General features: G+C 53.9%; 1 protein-coding gene across 1 annotated transcript in view; it reads left to right on the top strand.

The window, feature by feature from the left end:
* The first annotated feature begins 4,820 nt into the window (after positions 1–4,820).
* BMP8A (bone morphogenetic protein 8a) overlaps positions 4,821–25,539 on the top strand; it is a 37,815-nt gene continuing 17,096 nt past the window's right edge. The window contains exons 1-3 of the mRNA XM_024358056.3: positions 4,821–5,154; positions 23,510–23,699; positions 24,114–24,262. Of these exons, the coding sequence (XP_024213824.2) occupies positions 4,821–5,154; positions 23,510–23,699; positions 24,114–24,262 (673 nt within the window). The remainder of the gene's footprint in view (positions 5,155–23,509; positions 23,700–24,113; positions 24,263–25,539) is intronic.

The raw sequence follows: 25,539 nt of genomic DNA, 5'->3' as shown, positions 1-25,539 counted from the left end.
ATGGGAGGCCAAGGCAGGAGGATCACTTGAGTTCAGGAGTTGGAGACCAGCCTGGGAAACATAGGAAGACCTTGTATCTACTAAAACTAAAGAAACAATTAGGCATGGTGGCACATGCCTATAGCCGCAACTACTAGGGAACTTAAGGTGGGAGGATCACTTGAGCCTGGGAAGTCAAGGCTACAGTGAGCCACGATTGCACCACTGCACCCCAGCCTGGGTGACACAGCGAGACCCTGTCTCAAAAAAAAAAGACAAGATATTAACATGAACATGTAGGATATCTGTCCTACTTACATGATTAAATAAATAGTATTATGTAAAAAGATACTAGAAATCATGGAGATCCTGGGTTCTCAGAATGGGACCAGTTTGTCACACTATGTCACAGTATGCTGAAATTTCTGGTTAAATGGTAGAATTTCAGAGGTGGAAGCAAAATCGGTCATCATATCTAGCTCCTTTGTTTTACAGATGGAGAAACTGGGATGGGAAAGTAGAAGAGAAAGTGATTTCCCTGAGCTCACAAAATGAATAAATGACAGAAGTGAACCTTGAATCCAGTCCTCGACTCCCTGTTCAAGTCTGGCACTTCTATTTCCTCCAGCCTCTAGTCAGTCAGCTTTATAATAGAGCAGCCAAATGTTAACTTAGTAATAAGAAGAAAAGGGCTAGAGGCTTCGGAGGTAAAGGGGCTAAAACTCATGCCACCTGTGTTCTTGGTTATTAGGCCGCATTCCTTAGGACATAGGCATTTGGTGAGATCGATGCATGTTTGTCAAAGCTGTTAAGGCCAAATACCCAGATTAAAAGGAATTTGGAGCCTAATGGATTCTGAAGGAAGTGGTTACTCTGTTCTCCATGGAACTGGGGAACTTCAAGCTGCCAGGACTTTGTATAGGATAGTGTTTTCACCCTAATTTGCTTCCCCTTCTAGGCCTCTTGGCAGCAGAAGCATGTGAGACCAGCTTGACCTCCATCTTCCCAGATTGTGGGTTATGGTCCAGAATCTTACCAAGTAATTAAGGTTTTCTGGGGTTTTGTGGCAAAGTTCAGCTGGCAGCGGCACCAACGAAAAGTGCATTTCTTTTTTTTTTTTCTTTTCTTTTTTTTTCTTTTCTTTTCTTTTCTTTTTTTTTTTTTTTTTTTTTTTTTGAGATAGGGACTCACTCTGTTGCCCACTGGAGTGCAGTGGCGCAATCTGGGCTGACCGCAACCTCCGCCTCCCAAGCTCAAACGATTCTCCTGCCTCAGCCTCCTGAGTAGCTGGAGTTACAGGCACATGCTACCATGCCTGGCTAAAAAAAAGTGCATTTCCATTCAACAAATGCCTGTACACAAGACCATGTAGGAAATAACAAGATGCTAGGAAAAGGGTTAAAGTATAATCACAGTCCTGGGCCGGGTGCGGTGGCTTATGCCTGTAATCCCAGCACTTTGGGAGGCTGAGGCGGGTGGATCACCTGAGGTCAGGAGTTCAAGACCAGCTTGGTCAACGTGGTGAAACCCCGTCTCTACTAAAAATACAAAAATTAGCCAGGTGTGGTGGTGGGCACCTGTAATCCCAGCTACTCGGGAGGCTGAGGCGGGAGAATTGCTTAAACCTGGGAGACGGAGGTTGCAGTGAGCCAAGATTGCGCCATTGCACTCCAGCCTGCAAGAAAAGAGAAACTCCATTTCAAAAAATAAATTATATATATATATATATATATATATATATAATCACAGTCCTGTGATAGAAATGCTAAATGAGGAAGGAAAATTTGGTGTCTGCTGGGGCCTTGAATGATGCAATAACTAGCTCATATTTACTGACTGCTTACTGTAAGCCAGTGATTGTGCTAAGTGCTCTATATACATTCTCACTGAATACCCTTAACAGTTCTATGATCATTAGCCCCCTTTTCTTGATAAGACACTGAGACTGAGAGAGGTTAAGATCACAGAGTTGCCAGGTGGCTAGGGAAAACCCTTGTTTTGACACTACTTTCTCCAAGAAACCTACCCCACCTCAGTTCCCTTCCAGTCCTAATGTTCTGGATTCCACTCACATGTGGTCTGCTCCCACTTCCCCGCTCCTCTGCCCTTCCAGCCACTTTGCTGGCTCCTCTGGGAGCACAGCTTTCATTTTGCTTTGGGAAATTGCCGTGTTCACCAGCTGTCACCCCTGTTGCTGTGGGGGCTGCTCAGGGGCAGGGGGCTTGTCTGCTCCATCTCTGGTTCAGGGCACAGCACAGAGCAGCTCACGGTGGTTGTTGCTGAACGGAATCGTGGGCAGAGGCCCTTGGAATGGCTAAAATCTGCTGTTTAGGTTTATGGGAATGTGAAGCCCGTTGTTTAGAGAACACAGCTCTATCTCCACATCCTAAATTGAGAAATGATTTCTGTTATAAGAATCAGCCCAGCACTGGGCAGCTTGCAGTCTAGCTGGGAGCCCAGAATTGCACAAAACAAACCTGAGAATTGTACAGGCTGGATCTAGGGCCTCAAGTGATGTGCAGTGGATTCAAAAGGGGCGTGCAGAGAGGACAGTGAAGGGGGTGTGGGCAGGAGATTCCGAGACTCTGACCAAGATGACATGGGGACAAAGCCCTGTGGATTCAGCCTCCTAAACAGCTTTCTCCTCTGCGCCTCCACCCCATCACCATTAGAAACTCATTGTCATTGTACCCACCCCCACATCTGATTGCTGTACCTGCCTCCAACTGCAGGGCCCTGACTCCTGTCTCCCTCTGATCCATATTCCGCTCTGCTTCCAAGCTCTGGTCTTGGGTACTTTCAACGGTTATTCTGCATTATCCTTAGCTCAGTATCCTTATGGGACAGTCCCAGTCCGCAGGGTAGCCCCGGCTTCTAGGCGGTGGCATCCACATCTGCTCTGCCCGGAGCTGATGCAGGTGCCTCATGGGGGGCGCTCTGGGGACCGCGCAGAAAATTTACGAGCAGTGTGGAAATATACCTGTTGGGTAAAAGACAAACTAGGCATGTGTTTAAGGCACCAGCAAATGACTATTTAAGAATTTGGTGTAGAAAATTTTATTGAAGTGATGACTTCAAAATGTGATTTTGAGGGCATTATACACTTGCTTCGAGGTTTAATCTTCAATCCACATGGCGGGGCACCATAATCTCTGGTGCCCAGGGCCCTCGTCTAGCCCCTGTGAGGCCCTTTGCGGTGCCTCCCTTGCCAGCCCCTCCAGCCTCCGCCATTTGCCCCCTGGGCTCTCCAGGTTCCACTGCCCCCCTGCCCGAGCCCAGCTCCACTGCTGTGTGACCTGGCATAAGTCCCTTAACCGCCGTGTGCCTCAGTTTCCTCATTTATTAAAAGAGGAGGTTCCAGTGGTATGTACCCCCTAACGATGTGCGAGCATCACAGAAATGACACGAGACACACACTCAGAACATGCCTTAGCGTGGCAAGTGCTGACTGTTGCCATTATTAGGCTCCCCAGCCGGGGTCTCAGGGCCTTGGCACAAGCTATTCCCTCTGCCTGGAGCACTTTCCTCCACTGACCTTTCCTGGCGCTCCAGGTCAACTCCAGGAGCCTTCCCAGTGCAGTCTAGGTGCCTTCTCCTTCCGCAGCGCCTGAATCACACAGGAATAATTATGTAAGGCGAGAGCGCGCCCAGGGAAGAGCAGGTGTGCAGAAAGGGACTGAGTCAGTCGAGACGTTTCCGCGGGGATCCTTCTCTTGGCAGGCCTGCACCGGGGCCGTGGGGACTGAGAAGATGTGCACAGGTGGCTCGAGTGCTCGGGAAGGGCCCCAGAGCTTCTGGCCCAGCTGGAGGCAGGAGGCGGAGCCTCCTCCGCAAAGCTGGATCAGTACCGGGGACGCAGGGCGCACAGCTAGGGCTGGCGGGGGCGGCCCGACTGGGGCGCTGCCCGGGCTCACGCGGGAGCCAGGTGGGGGACGCAGGGAGAAGCAGCCGAGCAGGTGCCGAGAAGGAGGCGCCCGCAGAAGCGCATGCAGGGGCCACGGGGAAGGCGCCAGGAGGCGGTGAGGGGCCGCGGTGGCCGGAACCCGGGCCGGCTGCTGCGGGCAGAGGAACATGCCCCACCCGCGGGGCTTGGCTGGCACCGCCCGGCTCTCCAGACGGGGCTACGGCCGCGTGTCGGGCCCGGTGGCGACCCCGGCACACCACGGCGAGGCGGCCGGGTGGCACCACTGGCGGGACCGGGACGGCGCCGCGGCCTTAGGATCTCTGCGCCGAGGCCCGCGGCGGGAGCCACGACGGCCCTGACCACGCTGACGCCCAGGCTGCGGGCTCCTCGCCCGGACCAACCGCCAGCCACGCCGAGGTCGCACCTCGGGGTCGCCCCCCCCCGCAGCACCTGCCGCCGCCCGGGGCTCCTAGCGGGCGCGGCCTCCGCGCCCAGGCCCCGCCCCCGCGCCCCCATTGGTCAGTCCCGGGGGTGGGCGGGCGGCACAGACGGCTGAGCCTGGGCAAGGACTCGCGGGAATCGCGCCGCCCGGGTCGCTGCCGGAGCTCGCCGGTCGCCCCTGCGCTGCGCGGACCGCAGCCACAGCCGGACTGGTGGGAACGGCGGCGACAGACGGATTGGCTGACAGTCCCAGTCCTCAGAGCAGCCCCGGCCTCGAAGCGTTGGCGTCTGCGTCCGCGTCAGCGTCCGCTTGTCCCGGAGCCGGGGCAGGTGCGCGCGGGGGGCGCTCCAGGGACCGCGCTGAGGCCGCAGACGCCGCCCGCCGAGCCCCGCCCCCTGCTCGCCGAACTCAGCTCACCGTTCGCCGTCGGGGCGTCCCCGGGCCCAGGGGCGGCGGCGGAGCTGATGTGCGCCCGCTGAGCGCCCCCGGCCCGCCATGGCCGCACGCCCCGGACCGCTCTGGCTTCTGGGCCTGACGTTGTGCGCGCTGGGCGGGGGCGGCCCCGGCCTGCGACCCCAGCCCGGCTGTCCCCAGCGACGTCTGGGCGCGCGCGAGCGCCGGGACGTGCAGCGCGAGATCCTGGCGGTGCTCGGGCTACCCGGGCGGCCCCGGCCCCGCGCGCCACCCGCCGCCTCCCGGCTGCCCGCGTCCGCGCCGCTCTTCATGCTGGACCTGTACCACGCCATGGCCGGCGACGACGACGAGGACGGCGCGCCCGCGGAGCAGCGCCTGGGCCGCGCCGACCTGGTCATGAGCTTCGTCAACATGGGTGAGTGCGGCTGCCCGCGCGGGGACCCTCGGAGTAAGCTGGCTGCAGGGGAGGGGCGCGCATCCGCGGGCGGTGCCGGGCCCTGGCCGAACGGGGAATCACAGACGGTGGACGCGAACCACAGGGGAGTGGGACCGCCGTGGTTAGGGAAGGTCTAAGGGTCATGGGGGCCCCCTGGGCTGCGGGGTGGTCAGGAGCAGAGTGTGGGGGACTGTGGACTCCCAGGCGCTGCCTTCACCCTGCCCCAAACACGCCCAGGAGTAAGAATCAGGTGATGTCTTTGCCCACCTGGGCTGCCCCGGGAAGACAGCCTGGTCCTGGGGAGACAGGTGAGTAAACAGAGGCCGGGATGCTGTCACTGTGATAAGGACAGTACTGAGGAGAGGGACAAAGTTCAGCGTGGAAACCTGTGGTCACATCATCGGAGTGACCAGAGCTGAGTCGCGTGCCCTGAGTCCACAGCAGGCTCTTCCCTGTGTGGAGCCTGGGTGGGGTGCGGCTGTCAGGGGAGCGGCTGGGGAAGGAGCAGACTCAGCTCGCTGGGGCAGGGACTGTGGCCTTGTCACCCTGGGCCCTGCACTTAGCATGTGGCCTGGTATAGGGTGAGTGTCCTGTCCTGTGGAGTGGCCCAGTGGGCAGCTGGACCCACTGTGTTCTCCCAGGCAAAGCCGGGCTTTTCCTGTCTGCAAACATCTTGTATCAAACCCTGGAGCTATTTATTCCTTAAGATCTCAGATTTTTCTTTTCCAGTACTAAACTCTTTGGTCTATGCTCGTGTAGTTACTGTTGGTCAGGTCCCCCGTCTGCTTTGCCTCCTGTCTGTGGCTAGTGACAGGCCGGGGTCTGGGAGCCAAGGACCACAGCTCAGCCCGAAGTGGGGGAGCTGTGGGGCTGAGAGCAGGGAGTGGGTACCTGCCCCAGCCACCAGCCTCCCTCCACAGACAGCATCATTAATTCTTCATCCTCCCGACAACCCTGATAACAGCCACGGTCTTCATCCCCATCTCCCAGATGAGGACAGTGAGGTTCAGAGAGGCAGCGCCATGCCTAGGACAGCGCAGCCTCTATGCTGCTGAGCCAGGACAGGCCCAGGAAGCCTGACTGTCCATCCAGGGCTCAATGAGATGACATTTCTGTTGTCAGGTCAGGCTTTCAGGGTGCAGAGAGCTTTCTGAGGAGTCTGGGCTGAGGAACACAGGGGACTGAGCCGCAGCAGGTCTTGTGGGGCCATCAGCCATTTGCTTCCTACACTAGGGCAGAAGAGGGCATGGCCAAGCCTCTGCTTCCTGCAACCCAGAGCTGGTGGTGGAGGCGAGCAGCAGAAGGCAGCCATTCACCATCGCTGAGCGCCCAGTGCCAGGGACAGGACTCTAGCCGGTGGGATCTGGATGCTGCCTTTGTAGTTAGAGGACAGGGTGGGGATGTGGGACAGAGGAGACCATCTGTGAAGCTGGGGCTGGGGCTCTGTCATTAGGACAGGCTGACACTGGGCTCAGGACCAAGAAGAGTTGTGGATGGAGTCGTCCAAGAATGTCCCTGGGGGAGCCGCCCATCAGAATGAGTCACCACCCAGCCCACATCCGACCTCCCCTGGCATCCCCTGGGTCAAGGCATGCACAGCCTGGTGGGGCTGTTGCTGTGAATTGGGCAGGGCCCACCCCTCTGTGTGACCTTAGGGAAGTTCCTCACCTTCTCAGCCTTGGTTGCTCCTTATAAAAGGAGGTGCCTGGTGATCTGTCCTCAGGGTTGTTGTGTGATTGGTAGAGGGGCAGGAGTAGAAAGCCTGTGCTGCTCCCCTCAGAGGGTGAACCTGGACCTGGGCACTGTTGGCCCCAGGCCCTCCCAGCTGTGGCCCAGCCTTAGTGTGGAGGTGACAGGAACATCTCCACATGTCTTGTACACGTGAAACCCAGAAATGAACTCTAAAAGCCAATCAAAGGTGTTTGTACTTATTTTTAAAATGAAAAGTAGCATGTGAACTTTTTCTTTTCTTTTCTTTTCCTTTCTTTCCTTCTTTCTTTCTTTTTTCTTTTTCTTTTTTCTTTTTTTTTTTAAGAGGCAGGGTTTCACTGCATTCCCCAGGCTGGAGTGCAGTGGTGCGATTATAGCTCACTGCAACCTCTAATTCCCGGGCTCCAGCAATCTTACTCCCTCAGCCTCCCCAGTAGCTAGGGCTACAGTCGCACACCACCACACCCAGATAATTTTTAAATATTTCTTGTAGAGACGGGGAGTCTCACTGTATTGCCCAGACTGGTCTTGAACTCCTGAACTCAAGCAATCCTCCCACCTCAGCCTCCCAAAGTGCTGGGATTACAGGCGTGAACCACCATGCCTGGCCACATGTGAACTTTCACAGCCTTACAATTCCTCATTTAATTCATGTGAGACTGTTTTGCCAGCCCCATTTCATGCGCTCAGAGAGATTAAATGGCCAGCCCAGGGCCACACAGTACATCCAAGGTGACATCCATGGCTGTGGATTCCAAATCCCAGCTTCTTCCCACACCAGCTCTGAGCACTTCATGAAGACTCGGGGCCTCCAGCGCCGAGGGATTAACAAGCAGATCGTTGTTAGTGGAAGCCCAGGCTGTGGGTGGGCGCAGCCAGCTGTCAGAAAGGCCTTCTTTATTCTGCTGTGCTAACTGCACTAGTAGAACTGTCTCAGAGTAGCTTTAACTGGTAATTACTGAGGCTGGGTGGGGCGGGGTGGGTGGGGGGTGGATAGACACATACCACGATGCTCTCAGTGTTTGGAGGCCCCTGAAGGTTGGTGGCCCCAGAGCCACCATGGGATCTAATAGCAGGGTCGCTGTGGTGTCACTGCCCACACCCAGGCTCTCACACCTGCTTCTGCCAGCTCCACCTCTCCTATCAGCCTCATCTGACTCCTGAAAAGCCAGGCCTGGTGCCCCTAGGGCCCAACTCTTGATGGCAGCCTGTGGGACCCAGAGGGCGGGGCTCTCGCTGGCTTCCCACCCATGGGTTCAGGCCTCTGTGCAGAGCAGGTGCTTTAGGAAGCCAAGCCTGCGTCCTGATGTTCAGAGCCTGCACTGGGAGGCTAGGGCTGGGGTCAGAGCCGGGGACCTGCCTGGCCTGTCATCCATATCAGCCTGTAGACCTGGGCTCTCTTGGGCAGGACAGTGATGGAGCGGTTGGATTCTGTCCCTGGTCTCTCTGTGCTCAGGGAGGGGAGAGCCCTGAGCTGGGAGGCAGGACCTAGGTTCTTGTGCTGCCTGGGCCCACCATTAACTCCTGCATGTCCTGAGCCACGGCCCTTCCCTTCCCTGGGCCTCTGCTTTCTCGTCCATTCTACGGTGATGGCATCAGAAAAGCAAGGTGCCTCCCAGCCCTGACCCCGTGGCTCTGTGGCAGAGGCGCCTTCTCACAACACCGCCATGCCTTCGCCCCAGTGCCTCAGGGCAGCCCGGCCCCTCCTGAGGGAGGAAGGATGGCAGGAAGGACCACCTCTGCACGCTCCTTCTGAATCCTTCTCCACCCATCTCAGCAGAGAGGCAGGTGCCCATGTTCCAGATTGAGAAACTGAGGCATAAGCAGGACTAGCAGGCAGAAGTCCAGCCAGGATCAGAATGCAGCAGCTTCATTTTTGTCCTGATCCCTTCCTGAACCAGACAGATTTGCTCCTGTGGTCTCTGGTGGCCATGGACAGGGGTGTTGATGAACAGAGCCGTCTGGATTTGGGAGAAGCAGGACTGAGTGGGAATTCAGGACTTGGCCCGGGTCCTGCTCTGCCCTTGCCAGCCGTGTGACCTGGAAGGGTGGCACCATCTCCATGGGCCCCAGGGCCACTTCCTTTGGTTCTTTACTAGGGACCTCTTTCATTTTCCCATTCATTCATTCAGCAAATAGTTCTGTAGCACCTACCACGGACCAGGCAGAGTTCTAGTTGCTGGGGATATAACAATGAGAAAAGTAAAGTCCCTTCCCTCAGGGAGATGACTTTCTAGTCTAGAGACACATAATACATACATGAGCCCTAAAGGTAATTGTCGGGTGTGCTAGACAGCAATGCCCCATCTGGAAACAGGAGGGGCTGAACAATGGCAGGACAGACAGGGCTAGATTGGGGGTTTCTGACCTGAGACCCACACACAAGGAATTTGCATCCTGACGCCAACACCTGATCTCAGTGTGATCTGGGCTTTCCAGTCAACCTCCCCAAGCCTCAGTTTCCTCCTCTGTAAAATGGAGATACTCATCTTATGGGACTGTTCTGGGCTTGTGTGAGATGATACCCAGCGATGCCCACGTGCCCAGAACCTCTGCATCTCTTCCTTCATTGGTATCTCACAATTGCTGTCACATCTGTGTTTGAAAGAGAGGAGGGAGAGGCTCAGAGCAGTTAGGTGGTTTTCCCAAGGCCACACAGCAGGTTGTCTCCCTGCCTCCATGTGAAACACAGCAGCTGCCTCCACCCCAGGCCAGGTCCCCGCCTATCATTAGATGCAGTAAGTGCTGTCGAATTGAACTGAATGTGAATGTGTATTGTAAGCTGAGAAGCCTGTTGTTAAAGTATTTTTATTTTGGGGGAATTTATAGAAATAATGCATGCTCATTCTACAAAATTCAGATTCTGCAGAAGCATGTAACTTGGGTGCCCCTAGGGAGCCCCATTCCTACCAGACAATCCCTCCGGCAACTACTTTCTGATTTTCATTGCCATGGCCTGTTCTTTGAACTTCACATAAATGGAATCTTACAGTGCATACTCTTGCGTCTAGTCTTTGACTCAGCATGCTTCTTTTTCCATTTTCCTCCATGTTGTTGTATCTGTAGTTCTTTTTTTCATAACTGAGTTGTATTCCATTGCATGAATATACATACCACAGTCCATCCATTGTTATGGACATTCGGGTTGTTCTGAACACTTTTATCCACATCCCTCTGTGGATATATTAAAGCAGGGATTTTAATCTTGCGTGTGCCATTTGGGAGCTGTGCGATGTTGAGCAGCTTGTTTAAAGTCCCTGAAACTCAGTTTCCACACCTTTGAGGCAAGGTAAGTGAGCCAGCCTCCCGGGGTTGCATGCAGTGTGGCCAGCTGGAGGCCGACACACAGTAGGAACTTCACAAATGGGGGCTGATCGATTGTGCCCCACTTCTGCGCCATTGCTTGTTGGGTAGCTCCTTCATAGAATACACTTACCTCCATTTTTGCTTGTGAAAACTCCACCCACTTTTAAATGAAGGTGGGTCAGGGTTTCCATAAATCTCTCTGCCCCTACCCCACAATCCCACAGGGACAGGCTCTTTCCAGGCAGAAGCCCCACCTGCATTGCATGCACTTCTCTTAGGATTCCAGTCGCTTTCTGCCTGTGTGACCCAGGGGCTCACCTAGCCCCTCTTTCTCCTACTCCCCAGCAACCCCTGAACAACCTGAGAACAGGACCAATTCTGACTCTTCCCTGCCCCTGCCCCCAACCCCGTGGCAGGAAGTTGAGGGAAAGAGGAACCCAGCAGGAGGCAGGGAGAGCCAGGAGGAGCCTGGGCCTGGTCAGGTGGGACAGAGTGGGGCCGGCCCTCCCTGTCTGTGTGGGGGCCAACAATGGGTGCCATAGCTCCCTGGGCCCTCCCCTGGGACCCCAAGTCCCCACAGGGCCCTGCCTGGAGGAAGGTGGCTTCACGGGCATTCTCAGGTGTCTGTTGATAGGAGGGCCTTGTTGACGGGTGACCCCCATCCCAATATGTCCCATTGAACTCCAGGGCCACTCATTTCACACTGGCCCCAAGTGTGAACATCCACATCACAGGCCTCTAATCTGACACAGGCCTGTAATCTAACCCTGGAAACCCTCTGCCCCTCCTTGGCCTGTTTCCCCATCTCTGCAGGGTTACCTGAAGTCCTTTCCAGCTCTGACCAAAGAATGTGCCCACCCCGTGCCTGCTGATGGGGGCTCCTCCGGGCTGAGGCACAGGGTGGGGAGGTGCACCCAGCCCCCCTCCTCCCGGAACCTCTATCCCACAGGCAACAGAGGATGTGTCACCATGACCACTTCTTTCTGGAAAATTCCCACAGTTCATTCTTTCCCGGGATTTCACTGGAGGAATTGCGTCTTTCTTGCTCACATCTCCTGGGATCTATTCTTGGCCTTGGCGGGCTTGATGTGGAGGCATGTGTGGGTGTTCCCTTTTAATTTGGGGTCCAGAACTGTCTGAGGCCTGGACCGGTAATTATGAGAGCAGCACCATTTATGGAAGCAGCCCTTGAAGCAAGCCAGTGATGAGACCCGGCTGGAAATACCTCAGCATGGAGCCCTGGGCCCGCCTCGAGGCGGTGCTGAGATTTCTGGGTGGGAGAAGCCCCTTCAGGACGCAGAACCAACAGGTCATGAGTCCCGCCCTCCCTTGGCCTGCAGAGGCTATGGGGCCCAAGCCTTCTTTTGGGTCTGAAGTGCCCCTGCCCCACCGCCTTTGCTGCCTGTGGGACCAGCCAGGCAGGCCCAGCCCATGCACCTGGGGCTCTGGGGGAGCCGCTGTCCACCCTCAGGGGCCAGGCCGGGAGAGGAGGCAGGTCCACAGCAACGGGAATGTCGGTGGCTTCTGATGGAGTCACATGGGGACATGGTAGCCACACCCAGACTGGCAGTGATACCCAGCCCAAAGGGCTCTGAGTGCCGGACACTGAGCCGCTGTCCTGGGGACAAGAGGCCCTTGGGAAGAAGGGGCCGGGGCACCCCCGCTCTGGGGCCCCGGAACACAGCGGCCGATGAGCTGACATGCGAGCCTCCCATGTCCACCCACGTGGCTCCGTCCCGGCCCTCCAAGGGCTCTCTGTCCAGAGGAACAGCTGAACCAGAGACAGCAAGCCCTGGCATGGGGGCCGGGAGAGGCTGAAAGCCTGACCTGCCTGGGGTCTGAGGACTGGGAGCCTTCTCAGTCGGACTGAGAGGGACGGGGCCACCCGGGGAGAGGAGCTTCCAGGAGGGACTCTGCAGGAAGAAGGCACAAGAGGCCCGAGGGACAGATGGCAGGGCCAGAGCAGGGAGGGCCCTGGGACACTCTTCCTGTGGGCCCTTCGGGGCCGGGGAGGGTCTGAGGGGAGATGGGACAGGTCACAGGCCACAGGATTCTGCTCTGAGCTGGAGGATGAGGGTGTCTTTTGAAGTCCCACTTTTTGGTCAGAAATAAGACAGATTTAGGTTGTCTGGGTGAGACTAAATTGCCCAGAGCACAAAAATAGCCAGAGCCCTTGTTGATGTCGAGCTGAGGGTCGCAGGGTTTGGCATCTGGAGGCCTAGCCTGGAGTGGCTGGTGGCCGTGCCCGGTGAAGGCCACCTCCTGCCCACAGTGGCCTTTCCTGGAAGAGCAGTGTCCTGAGGTTGCCTTATCCGAGGCTGGAGGAGGAGGCTGAGGGCTGATTGTTTATTTTCCCAGAGCCACGGTGAGGTGGTTCAGAAAGTAACCTTTTCTGCCTCCCATGTGCAGCTCCGCGTGGGTGGCATTGTCTGTCCTGGATTCTGAGCCAAGCCCCCCAGCCGGTGTGTCTCACTGGAACTGGCTGTCACCAGTCCCTGTTGGCTGCAGAAAGCTCTACGGGTGCACTGTGGCCCAAGTGACTTCTCACCTCCCAAGGTCATGCACTGTCACAATATTGGTTGGCAGCAATTGAAGTTTTGAAGTTCTTCCCAAGTCACAGGGCTTCTTTGAATCACTGTGCTGAGTTCTTGGAGGCTGAGAAACAGGATTTCTTGGAGATGAACTGGCCTTGCCTGTCACTCCAACCTCCTCATACACCTCGGCCCCCTGACCACTAGATTCCAACCACACCAGCCTCCTTGATGTTTCTCAAACATGCAGAGCCTTTGTATCCACTGTTCCCTCTGCCTAGAAGGCTGTCCACATCTTCACACAACTGGTTCCTTCTCCTACAGTCGAGGGTATTTTTTTCCCCTTACTTTCCAGGTTTTAGACTAATGAATGGATCCCTAGCATTTTTGAAAGGCAGTGTTTCTCCACTACTGACAATCTTGCCTCCCAGGAAACATTTGGCAATATCTGGAGACCTTTTTAGTTGTTGCAAATGGGGAGGGGAAGGGAGTGCTGCTGTCAGCTAAGGGGCAGAGGCCAGGGATGCTGCTAAACATCCTGCAGTACACAGAACAGCCCCTACAACAGAGAATTATCTGGCCAAAATGTCAGTGGTGCCACAGTTGAGAAACCTGTTCAAGGTGACCCGTGTTTGATAGTGATGATGATGATGGGCTCACCCTTTATTAGATACAAGGTTGTCTTATTCCATCTTGTGTTGCTGTAACAGACTCCCTAAGGCTGAGTAATTTACAAAACAAAAAAAAAAAAGAGGTTTATTTTATTTTATTTTTGAGACGGAGTCTTGCTCTGTCACCCCGGCTGGAGTGCAGTGGTACAGTTTCAGCTCACTGCAACCGCTACCTCCTGGGTTCAAGAGATTCTCCTGCCTCAGCCTCCCAAGTAGCTGGGACTACAGGCGCCCGCCACCACACCTGGCTAATTTTTTGTATTTTTAGTAGAGACAGGGTTTCACCATGTTGGCCAGGCTCGTCTCAACCTCCTGACCTCAGGTGATCCACCCACTTCAGCCTGCCAAAGTGCTGGGATTACAGGTGTAAGTCACCACGCCCAGCCGAAAACAGGTTTATTTGGCATACAATTCTAGTGGCTGAAAGGCTCAAGGCTGGGCAGCTGCATCTGGTGAGAGCCTCAGGCTACTTCAATTCATGGCAGAAAGTGGAAGGACAGTGGGTGTGTACAAAGAGAGCATGTGGTGAGAGGAAGCAAGAGAGCAAGCCAGACTTTTTAACAGCCTCCCCCATCTAGGGAACTAATCCATTCCCCTGAGAGGGAAACCCACCCACTGGCCCCCTCCTCCATGGCATTAGTCTGTGAGTGGTTCATCCCCATGACCCAGACACCTCCCACTAGGTCCCACCTCCGATCACAGCCACATTGGGGATCAAATTTCAACCTGAGTTTTGTCAGGGATAAAACACATCCAAACTGTAGCAAGGGGTATATTATCTGTACTGTTCACCTTGCTTTTTTCTTTTTCTTTTTTTGAGACAGAGTCTCACCCTGGAGTGCCATGGCACAATGACAGCTCACTGCAGTCTCCACCTCCCAGGCTCAAGCCATCCTCCTGCCTCAGCCTCCTGAATAGACTATAAGCAAAGTGCCATTGTGTCTGGCTAATTTTGTTTGTTTGTTTTGTTTTGTTTTGAGACAGGGTCTCACTCTGCCTCAAAACAAAGAGCTAAAGTGCAGTGATGTGATCTCAGCTCACTGCAACCTCTGATGCCTGGCTAATTTAGAAAACTTTTCTAGAGACAGGGCCTCCCTATGTTGCCCAGGCTGATCTTGAACTCCTGGCCTCAAGTGGTCCTCCTGCCTGGCCTCCCAAAGTGATGGGGTTACAGACATGAGCCATCACAGCCAGCTGGGACGTTTTCTTGGAAGTACAGTTTCTGAGTCACAGCATGTATCATTTTGCTAGATTACTGCCAGATTTCCTACCCTAGGGATTGTGCCATTTTGCATTCCTGCCAGCAATGCCCAGAAGTGTTCAGGTCTGATCTTAGAGTATCTTACTCATGAGGCCTTCTCAAACATCACATCTAAAGAAACCCCACACTGGGCCGGGCGCAATGGCTCGCGCCTATAATCCCAGCACTTTGGGAGGCCAAGGCGGGTGGATCATGAGGTCGGGAGTTCAAGACCAGCCTGGCCAAGATGGTGAAACCCTGTCTCTACTGAAAATACAAAAGTTAGCTGGGCTTAGTGGCAGGCACTTGTAATCCCAGCTACTCGGGAGGCTGAGGCAGGAGAATCGCTTGAACCCAGGCAGCAGAGGTTGCAGTGAGCTGAGATCATGCCACTGCACTCCAGCCTGGCCGACAGAGTGAGACTGTCTCAAAAAAAAAAAAAAAAAAGAAAGAAAAGGAAACCCCACACTGGACTGGAATTGGAGGTGCCAGTATGATCTCAGATATTTAAAATAAAAAATATATATGTACCAATACATACAGATGTGTGTTTTTGCACACATTAATGTACACACATATATTTCCTAGCTCTGTGCACTGAAAGGGCCTAAAAGTATTGACACTCCAGGACAGTGAGCAACCCAGTGCCCAAATCTTGGTTTCTAAATCTCTCTCCAAAAAGCAAAACAAAACAAAACAGAACTCCTTGCAGAAATGGCTGATTCCAGGGGTGGGGATGGAAACTCCCAGGATGCACCTAGAGCATCTTGTGGTGCCAGTTAGAAGTGCTCAGAAAAGGATGATGGGGGCAGTCAGAAGGACACAGGAGCCAACCTGAAGGAGCTGCCAGTGGCCAAAACTGGAACAATTTGAGCAATGAAATAAATAACAATAGTATTGGATATAGCCCATAGAATAAAATAAATACCCTTGAATCCATAATGATATAAATAAATAATTAGGCTGGGCACAGTGGCTCACGCCTGTAATCCCAGCACTTTGGGAGGCCAAGGCGGGCAGATCACCTGAGGTCAGGAGTTCGAGACTAGCCTGACCAATATGGTGAAACCTTGTCTCTGCTGAAAAAAGTACAAAATTAGCCATGCGTAGTGGTACACACCTGTAGTCCCAACTACTCAGGAGGCTGAGGCAGGAGAATAACTTGAACCCAGGAAGCGGAGGTTGCAGTGAGCCAAGATCATGTCATTGCACTCCAGCCTGGGCAACAGAGCAAGACTCTGTCTTAAAATAAATATTTAAATAAATAAATAACTGTAGAAGAAAGGACAAGTCTTCCTTTCAAAAGAATTCCAGTTAATAAATGTAGAAGGAAAGAAGGAAATAGAAAATCACTATTCCAGCCTGGACAAGATGGCAAGACCCCATCTCTACAAAAAATACAAAAAAAAAAAGCCAGGTGTGGTGGTACATGACTGTACATGACTGTAGTCCCAGCTACTTGACAGGCTGAGGTGGGAGGATCCCTTGAGCCCTGGGAGGTTGAAGTTGCGTCACTGCACTGCAGCCTAGGTGACCAAGTGAGACCCTGTCTCAAAAAATGAAAAAGAAAGAAAATCACTATTGGCTCATGTCTATGATCCCAGCAAGGTGAGCCAAGAGTTCAAGACCAGTCTGGGCAACATAGTGAGATTTCATCTCTACAAAAAATAAATTAGCCAGGCATAGTGGCATTATGCTTACAGTCTTTCTTTTTTTTTTTTTGAGATGGAGTCTCGGTCTCTCCCAGGCTGGAGTGCAGTCGTGCAATCTTGGGTCACTGCAACCTCTACCTCCCAGGTTCAAGTGATTCCCCTGCCTCAGCCTCCTGAGTAGCTGGGACTACAGGCACACACCACTATACCTGACTAATTTTTTGTTTTTTGGTAGAGACGAGGTTTCACCATGTTGGCCAGGATGGTCTCGATCTCCTGACCTTGTGATCCACTCACCTCGGCCACCCAAAGTGCTAGGATTATAGGCAGGAGCCACTGCGCCTGGCCCATGTATAGTCTTAACTGCTCAGGAGGCTGAGGTGGGAGGATCACTTGAGTTTGGAAGGTTGTGGCTGCAGTAAGCTGTAATCACACCACTGGACTCCAGCCTGGGCGGCAGAGTGAGACCCTGTCTCAAAAAACAAAACAAAACAAAAAAAGTATTTTCCTCACGATATTTATTATTTACAAAATGAAAAATCGTGACATTACAGTGGAGAAACCTGGCAGACACCACCGTAACCAGGGAATCAAATTTCACGCCACTAGTAATAAGATAGATTGGTATCATATTGTCCCATTTGATGCTCTGAGAAGGGCATATCACTTTGAAGGGGGCCTGCCCCTCCACACCTGTAGGTATTTCTCGAAAGGTGGAGATGAGAGACTGAGAAAAGAAATAAGATACAGAGAGACAAAGTATAGAGGAAGAAAAGTGGGCCCAGGGGACCGGCACTCAGCATACGGAGGACCTGCACCGGCACTGGTCTCTGAGTTCCCTCAGTATTTATTGATCACTATCTACCATCTCGGTGAGGGGGATGTGGCAGGACTATAGGGTAATGGTGGGGAGAGGGTCAGCAGGAAAACATGAGCAAAGGACTCTGTGTCATAAATAAGTTTAAGGAAAGTTGCTGTGCCTCGATGTGCATGTAGGCCAGATTTATGTTTGACTTTACACGAACATCTCAATGCAGTAAAGAGCAGTATTGTCGCCAGCATGTCTCACCTCCAGCCACAAGGTGGTTTTCTCCTATCTCAGTAAATAGAATGTCCAATCGGGTTTTACACCACGACATTCCAATCCCAGGGATGAGCAGGAGACAGATGCCTTCCTCTTATCTCAACTGCAAAGAGTCCTTCCTCTTTCACTAGTCCTCCTCAGGAGAGACCCTTTACAGGTGTCGGACTGGGGTTGGTCAGGTCTTTCCCTTTCCATGAGGCCATATCTCAGGCTGTCTCAGTGGGGGGAGACCTTGGACAATACCCAGACTTTCTTGGGCAGAGGTCCCTGAAGCTTTCCACAGTGCATTGTGTCCCTGGGTACTCAAGACTGGAGAATGGCAATGACTTTTACCAAACATACTGCCTGCAAACACATTTTTAACAAAACACATCCTGCACAGCCCTAAATCCATTAAACCTTGAGTCAATACAGTACATGTTTCTGCAAGCACAGGGTTGGGGCTAGAGTTACAGATTAATAGCATCTCAAAGCAGAAGAATTTTTCTTAGTACAGATCAAAATGGAGTCTCTTATGTCTTCCTTTTTCTACAGAGACACAGTAACAGTCTGATTTCTCTTTCCCCCACACACTTCTGTGGTATTCTTCAAAATCCATAACTTCATTTTAAACATGAGAAAACATGAGACAAACTCAAATTGAGGGGCATGCTACAAATAACTGACCAGCACTCTTCAAAAGTATCAAGGCCAGGCATGGTGGCTCATGCCTGTAATCTCAGCACTCTGGAAGGCCAAGGCAAGAGGACTGCTTGAGCCCAGGAGTTCAAGACCAGCCTGGACAACACAGTGAGCCCTTGTCTCAATAAACAATTGTTTAAAAAATTAGCTGGGCATGGTGGGGTGTACCAGTGGTCCCTGCTACCCCAGAGGCTGAAGTGGGAGGATCACCTGAGCCCAGGTGGTTGAGGCTGCAGTGAGCTGTGACTGTGCCACTGCACTCCAGCCCGGGTGACAGAGCAAGACCCTGTCTCAAAAAAAAAAAAAAAAAAAGTGTCAAGGTTGAAAGGGAAGGAAAGACTGAGGAATAGTCAGATCGGAGGGACCCCAGGGGAAATGACACTAAATGTATTCATGTATTAATAACATGGGGTCCTAGATTGAATTCTTGACAGAAAAAGGATATTAGTAGGACAGTTAGTAAAATTAGAGAAAAGTCTGGATTTAGTTAACAGTATCAATTTCCTGGTTTTTTTGTTTTTGTTTTTGTTTTTTGAAACGGAGTCTCACTCTGTCATCCAGGCTAGAGTGCAGTGGCGCAATCTTGGCTCACTGCAACCTCTGCCTTCCAGGTTCAAGCAGTTCTATGCCTCAGCCTCCTGAGTAGCTGGGATTACAGGCACCTACCACCACGCCCAGCTAATTTTTGTATTTTTAGTAGAGACAGGGTTTCACCATCTTGGCCAGGCTGGTCTTGAACTCCTGACCTCATGATCCACCCGCCTCGGCCTCCCAAAGTGCTGGGATTACAGGTGTGAGCCACCGCGCCCCCCCAATTTCCTGGTTTTCTTATACTACAGGTTGGTTATGTAAGAAGCTGTCATTAGGGGAAGCTATCAGGGAAAGAATGTATGGGAAGTCTCTGCACTGTTCATGCCACTTCTCTTTAGATCTGAATAATCCTAAAGTATTTCAAAATCAAGTTAAAAACATAAATAAGGCAGCCTCCACACTCCCTGCATTATTCCCAGTCCCCCTTCTTTGTGTACTTCCTAGCACTTAGCACATAGGCTAATCTTGTTTGTTAACTTTCCTGTTTGTTATCTGACTTCCCTGCAAGCCTGTAAACCCCACGGGGGCAGGAGCTGCCCCATCTTGCTTACCTCAGTGTCTCCTGCACCTAAATAATGACTGGTGCACCATTAGTACTGCTTTAAAATGTACCGAATAATGAATTAATTCATATTCCTGGCTGTGACCAGGAAAAGTGAATGAGGAAAAGTCAGTATTCTTATAAAGCCTTCAGATCATGAGAAGGTAACAGAGTCAGGAACCTCCTCCTTCATGCCCAAAAGTGAAATTATGGGACCCTCAAAAATAGGATCACTGTCCCAGATTTTGCAGATGGGGGAAATAGATGTACTGCCCAGAAACCTTGCTCCAAACATCAATGGCTCCTTTCAGGGCCACCATAGAGAGAGGATTCCTGGCAGGATGTATCTCAGATGATCGGGATCAGGACATTGGCCGGACAGAGAGCATCTCCCTCATGGGCCCCCCAGCCTATCTGAATCTGACAGGGAGCCCTGGAATGAACTTCCCAACCTTACAACTGGCAGCAGAATTTTACTGGGAAAACCCAAGTAATCACATTGTGCAAACCTAGGCCTTTCCCATGAATTCCCTCCGTGGACCCTCAAATCAGCAGCCACTGGGAGGCAGCAGCAGGCATTGCATGCTGTATATTGAGGACCTGTCTAGAGGCCTCGAGCGCTTTGGGCCAGTTCCAGCATGGTTTGAATGCCCCATTGCCCAGCATCAGACGGAGGTGGTCCACGGTAGCAGAAGGAGCCCAGCGAGGAGTCAGGGTTCCGTTTCCACGTGTGGGAACATGGGAGGAGATTGTATTTGGTACTTTCTGTCCGAGCCAGAACTGGGGGACCGTCCCAGTGGCATTGCTGAGGTGCTGCCACTCAGCCAGGCATCTTTGGGAGATTCCAGACCTTGGTTCTATGGGAAGGTGGGGGCTGGGCATTCACTGACAAGGAAATGCTCCCGAATAGGGTGGGAGAAGCATTCGCTGGACCATAACCAAGTACTGACTACCGTCAACAAACCTGGCTCTTCACAGTTTTCATTTGACCCTGTTTCAAAGTGTTATTTTGCAGGCGTGGACACTGAGCCCAGAAGGTTAAGTGCCTTGACAAAGATCAGGCAGGTGAAAAGGAGGCACCCAGAAGTTGAACTGATAGATTTCTCTCATTCCATACTTTTATTTAGAAAAAAAGAAAACTAGCCAGGTGCAGTGGCTCACGCTTGTAATCCCAGCACTTTGGGAGGCCGAGGCGGGCAGATCACAAGATCAGGAGATCGAGACCATCCTGGCTAACACGGTGAAACCCCGTCTCTACTAAAAATACAAAAAATTAGCCAGGCGTGGTTGCTGGCGCCTGTAGTCCCAGCTCCTGGGGAGGCTGAGGCAGGAGAATGGCGTGAACCCGGGAGGCGGAGCTTGCAGTGAGCTGAAATCGTGCCACTGCACTGCAGCCTGGGAGACAGAGCAAGACTCCGTCTCAAAAAGAAAAAAAGAAAACTGAACGTCTGCCTTTCCCCACCATGGCTGCTGAGTTTCAGATGTGGTCTTCTGATGGTCCTGGCTGGGTATTGTCACTTTGATACTTTAAGTTGGAAAAGCAGCTGTTAACCTCCAGAGCCATGGCCGCCACTCCTATCCCACGGCCCCTGCCCTTTCACAGCCCTGGGTGGGAAGGACAGAATCCCCACTTCGCAGACAAGGAGACTGATATCACACAGGTTGCCCACAGGGTCGGGACTGGGACCAGGAGCCCAGCTACTGGCCAGAGAATCTACCCTTTTCAATGCTCTCTTAGCAGCTAAAGCAGGGGCTGTCTGCCCATGAACCTTCACAGGGGAAAATCTGGGTCCCAACAAATGCTCTTCCTCAGCCCCAGCTTTTGAGAAATATCTTTTCTATCCAAAGGCACAACCACTGGCCAGCTCCAGACCCACATGGCTCCAGCAAAGAAAGGGCACTCCCTTTGCCCAGTCACAGTAATGCCTATTTCAGTGCCACACCCCAGGAAGTTTTATCAGTTTCTGATAAAAATCATTATTTTCCTAAAAAATTCCCAACTTCCAGGCTTGCCTGGAACAGCCAGGGGAGGCAGTTTCCTGTGCTGGAATTCCTGGGTGGTTTATCGATTTCACAAGCCCACAGCACGGAAGTTTGGAACTCAGGTCGGTTCAGTTGAGCAAAACTCTTGAGTCAGCCTGGGTAGACCCACAGGTCAGGCGGGGAGGGAGGCCACAGCACGGGCGTCCCCACAGAGCTGATGGGTTTGTGGGCTGTTCCCTCAGTCCTCGGATCCCACATGAAGTCAGCATGTGGTCTGCCAACAGGGACACCACTGAGCCCCAGGACCCACCCAGCAGCCCTGCTGTGCCCTGGGGCACAAGCACACAGAGCCACGCTTTGAAAGCGGATAGGAGAAGCCGGGACTGAGCTGCTCCATCACTGTCGCATGCCCTGTGACAGCCAACAGCATGGACTGATTTTGTCTTGCAAATGGGGGATTCTTACACAGCCGTGTAACACAGGGGGATCTGCAGTTCCTGAACCCACTGAAATTGTCACCCAAGTCGTGTTGTGTGAGTGTGTTAGGGAAGAGAGCACACGTGTGTAGATATTCATGGTAGGAGGTCCAGAACTCTGCCATCAGTGATCTCTGCCTATGGGAAGAGATCGTGGCCTGCGTCACGGCATGTGAGCAGCCCGGCTCTCAGGCGAGCTTTTGCTGTGTGCCCAGCACCCTCAGGTGCTGTGGGACAAGGCAAGTTCATTTTTCCTCCGCCCTGGGCTGGGATGAGCGGCCACCTCCTCCTGCCCACACACGTCTGGCCCCATCCCCCGCCCCACACAGCTGTTCGCCTGCCCTTGGCTGGACCAGGTTCCCACCGCGAGGACAGGAAGTGCTCCCCACATCCGCCTCGGCCCGCACAGCCTGGTGCTTTTCCAAACCTGACTGTGGTCACTGAGCCCAGTAACCAGAGAGAATTTTTAAAGACTCACAAACATATCATTGAAATCTCAGTGTTGGGTTTTGGGGAAGGCACTGGGCGGCTCCCACCCCTGCTTTCCGGAAACACAGATTTCTAGAGTTTGAAAGGGACGGGAGGCTAAAGTGAGACTGCCCTAAATATAGCATCCTGGGTATTTCCGGATATTTCCGGACACTTGGGGAAATGTGGGCTTTATTCCGCAACTGCAGCCTTTGTTTGATTGGCAGGCCAGCCCCTGCCACGGGGCCCTGCTGCCCATCTCACTTCCAGCCTGGCCTCTACCCTCACCTCCACCGTGTCTTCTAATTCCCCTCCACCCACGCCGCCTCCCTGCTGCCCCCGTCCCCTGTGCTTCCCACTGGCCAGAGGCGCAGCCCAGGCTCCTGGCCCGGGATTCGCACCCTCAGCAGGCAGGCCGCAGCAGAGCTCATGTGCCATCCCCAACATCGCTGACCTGTGGGCGCCTCCACCCTGTGCATGCGAGGTCCCCTCTCCCTTGAGCACCCTCCCTGCCACCTTCTCCACCTACCAAGACCCATCCCACCCTTCAAAGCCAGTTCAGATGCCACCTGCTCAGATCCCATCACCCAGTGAGACCCTCCGACTTCCCCAGCACCTGACTGGCCTCTCCGGGAGTTGTCACTCCTGCCCTGGTTTTTCTTGTTCCTTTCCACATTTCCCTCCTTCCTCTTCCACCTTGTTCCAGAAAGGAAACGTGGGTCTCCTGCCCTCTGCTGTTTCCTGGTGCTTGCTTTCCCTGCCCTGCCCTCAGACCCCTCTGCTCTGGCCCTCTGCCTTGGCTGGCCGGCCCCTGCAGGGCCTGTCTCCCTGACACCATGGCAGATTCGCACTCATGCCTCAGCCCAGCTCAGCTGTCAGCCCTGAGCCCTCCCCTGCCGCACCTCCCATCCAGGCAGCGGGCAGGCTCTGGATGGCTTATGTCCCCTGAGATGCCGTCGGTTATGTCGGTTATGTCCCTGTCTACCAGGTTTCCCTGCAGGGCTGGGGCCCTTTTCTGCCTTGGGTCCAATGTCCATCTTCCCTTTAGCCTGGAAGCTCCCAGAGGAGGCTCCCTCCTGTCTCATCTCTGGGTCCCAGGACCAGCCGGGCTGAGAAGGGGCGCAACGGGAGTTCAGGGTTTGGAGCCTGGGGCCTGCTGAGCACCAGCCAGCTGCGGGGCTCAGGGTGAGCCTGGCTGCAGGGCCTCTTGGCCCTGTCTACACCCCGGGACCAAGCCTGGAACAAACGTTTGCACTAAATGAAGCCGGCCACACCCAGGCCTCCCTGGGTCCCCTCCACCTTGAGTGGTGGGTGTCTGGGGGCGGTGGCTCACACCAGCTCTGCCCCCTCCAGAGCCCGAGCCATTCTGAGTGCCAGCCCAGCGCTGCTTTGTCTTCTAGTGGAGCGAGACCGTGCTCTGGGCCACCAGGAGCCCCATTGGAAGGAGTTCCGCTTTGACCTGACCCAGATCCCGGCTGGGGAGGTGGTCACAGCTGCGGAGTTCCGGATTTACAAGGTGCCCAGCATCCACCTGCTCAACAGGACCCTCCATGTCAGCATGTTCCAGGTGGTCCAGGAGCAGTCCAACAGGTGCCTTCCCCTTGGCCCCGGTGCCCCACCTAACCCCCCCACCTCACAGTCTCATGGTCAAGGCAGCCCAGCAGGGAGTGGGGGTGGGTGGAGCATTTCCCAGAGGACCCGAAAGAGACCCTCAAAGATGGGAAAGATGCTTGGCCCGAGCCCCCTGCACTGTGGGAAGAGCCCCAGTGACAATCCTGACTTCAAGTCCCTGCCCTGCCATCCTGGCTTTGGGGACTTGGACAGGTCACTGGGCCTCAGTTTCCCCATGTGTACACCTCTGTGGGCTGAGGCAATGAGATGAGGCTCAGAAGGGGCGCAGCCAGAAGTCAGGTGGGAGACGCTCTGGTGACAGCCCCCAGCGGGCCCTGGAGACATGGAGGCAGCTGTGCCGGCCGCCGGTTAATTGTTCTTTCATGTCCACAGGGAGTCTGACTTGTTCTTTTTGGATCTTCAGACGCTCCGAGCTGGAGACGAGGGCTGGCTGGTGCTGGATGTCACAGCAGCCAGTGACTGCTGGTTGCTGAAGCGTCACAAGGACCTGGGACTCCGCCTCTATGTGGAGACTGAGGATGGTGAGGCTGGGGGCTCTGCAGCCCCTGGGGCTTCTCTGTGCCAGCACAGGCAGCGGTAGCGGCTTCCTGTGGCCTCGGGTGCCCAGCCTCACCAGCTGTGCCTGCTGCAAGGGTCACTGAGGTCCAGGGCACAAGGTCTGGCCTAGTGGGGGTGCTCCCTCCTCTCCCTCTGCTTCCCAGGAAGCAGGCGGCTCTTCCCACGGAGCAGCCTCCACCTTGGGAGTTTCTGTCCTGGGAAGGGAAGGAGGGGAAGTGGCTGTACCCTCAGGCACTGAGGCCAGGAGGCTGGGTTTGAAACCCAGCTTGGCAGTGCCCTGCCTCAGTGACCTTGGCTGGGACTTACCTTTCCAGACCCCGTCTTCTCTTCCGCAGGATGGGGATTCACACCCTTGTTCATTCCACAGGTGACACTGGGGAGAGCCTCTTTTATGCCAGGCAGTAGGAATAGAGAGGCCAAAGTGGGCACGAGATGGGTGTGTTTGAGGCCCGGCAAGGGGGCGCCATGGAGCAGCGGTGAGGGCGGGGTCCCAGGGGCCATTCTGAGTCAGGGTAAACCAGGGCCAGGTGCTGGGGTTCTTAGCGTCATTTATTTTATTTACTAGCAGTGGAGGACGACAGGATCTGGTTCAGGTTTTAAAAGAGAACCCTCTGAGATGCCCCCCTCTCGGGGTGGAGCAGAGCTCCCCACCCCTTCCGTGGGCTGCACCCAGTGACTTGCTTCCCGAAAGTACGGTGTGGACAGGGCGTGGGGGACCTGACGCGCAGCGCCTCAGCCAGGTGAGGAAGGCTCACTGCAGTGACCGGCATGGCGCTAGCATGTGCCCTGGGTGTAAGGGAAGGAGAAGGCCACTGAGCCTCAGAGGGCCCCCTCCGTGAACCCGAAACCCCAGTCCAGCCACGAGAAAACCGTCAAACAAACCCAAAGAGAAGGGCTTTCCGCAGAATACCTGACAAGCGCTTCTCAAAACCGCCAAGCTCATCAAAAAAAGGGAAGGTTGGGAAATTGGAGGAGCCCAGAGGCACCTAAGAAGACCAGCTCAGTGCATGTGGGGTCCTGGGTTGAGTCCTGGACCAGCAACAGGGCATTAGGGAGAAGTTATGAAATCCAGATCGATCATGGTGTTTACTTATTAATAAGGTATCAGTATTGGTTCATTAGTTATGAGAAAGGTACCCTACTAGTGTAAAATATTAGCATTTCCCAGAGGAAACTGGGTCCAGGTGTATGGGAACTCCTTGTGTAGTTTTTTTTCTTTGAGACAGGGTTTGGCTCTGTT

The sequence above is a fragment of the Pan troglodytes genome, chromosome 1 (genome assembly GCF_028858775.2).
Source record: "Pan troglodytes isolate AG18354 chromosome 1, NHGRI_mPanTro3-v2.0_pri, whole genome shotgun sequence".
Classification (NCBI taxonomy): domain Eukaryota; kingdom Metazoa; phylum Chordata; class Mammalia; order Primates; family Hominidae; genus Pan; species Pan troglodytes.
The sequence above is the reverse complement of the archived record's forward strand: the minus strand, read 5'-3'. Positions and strand labels throughout refer to the sequence as shown.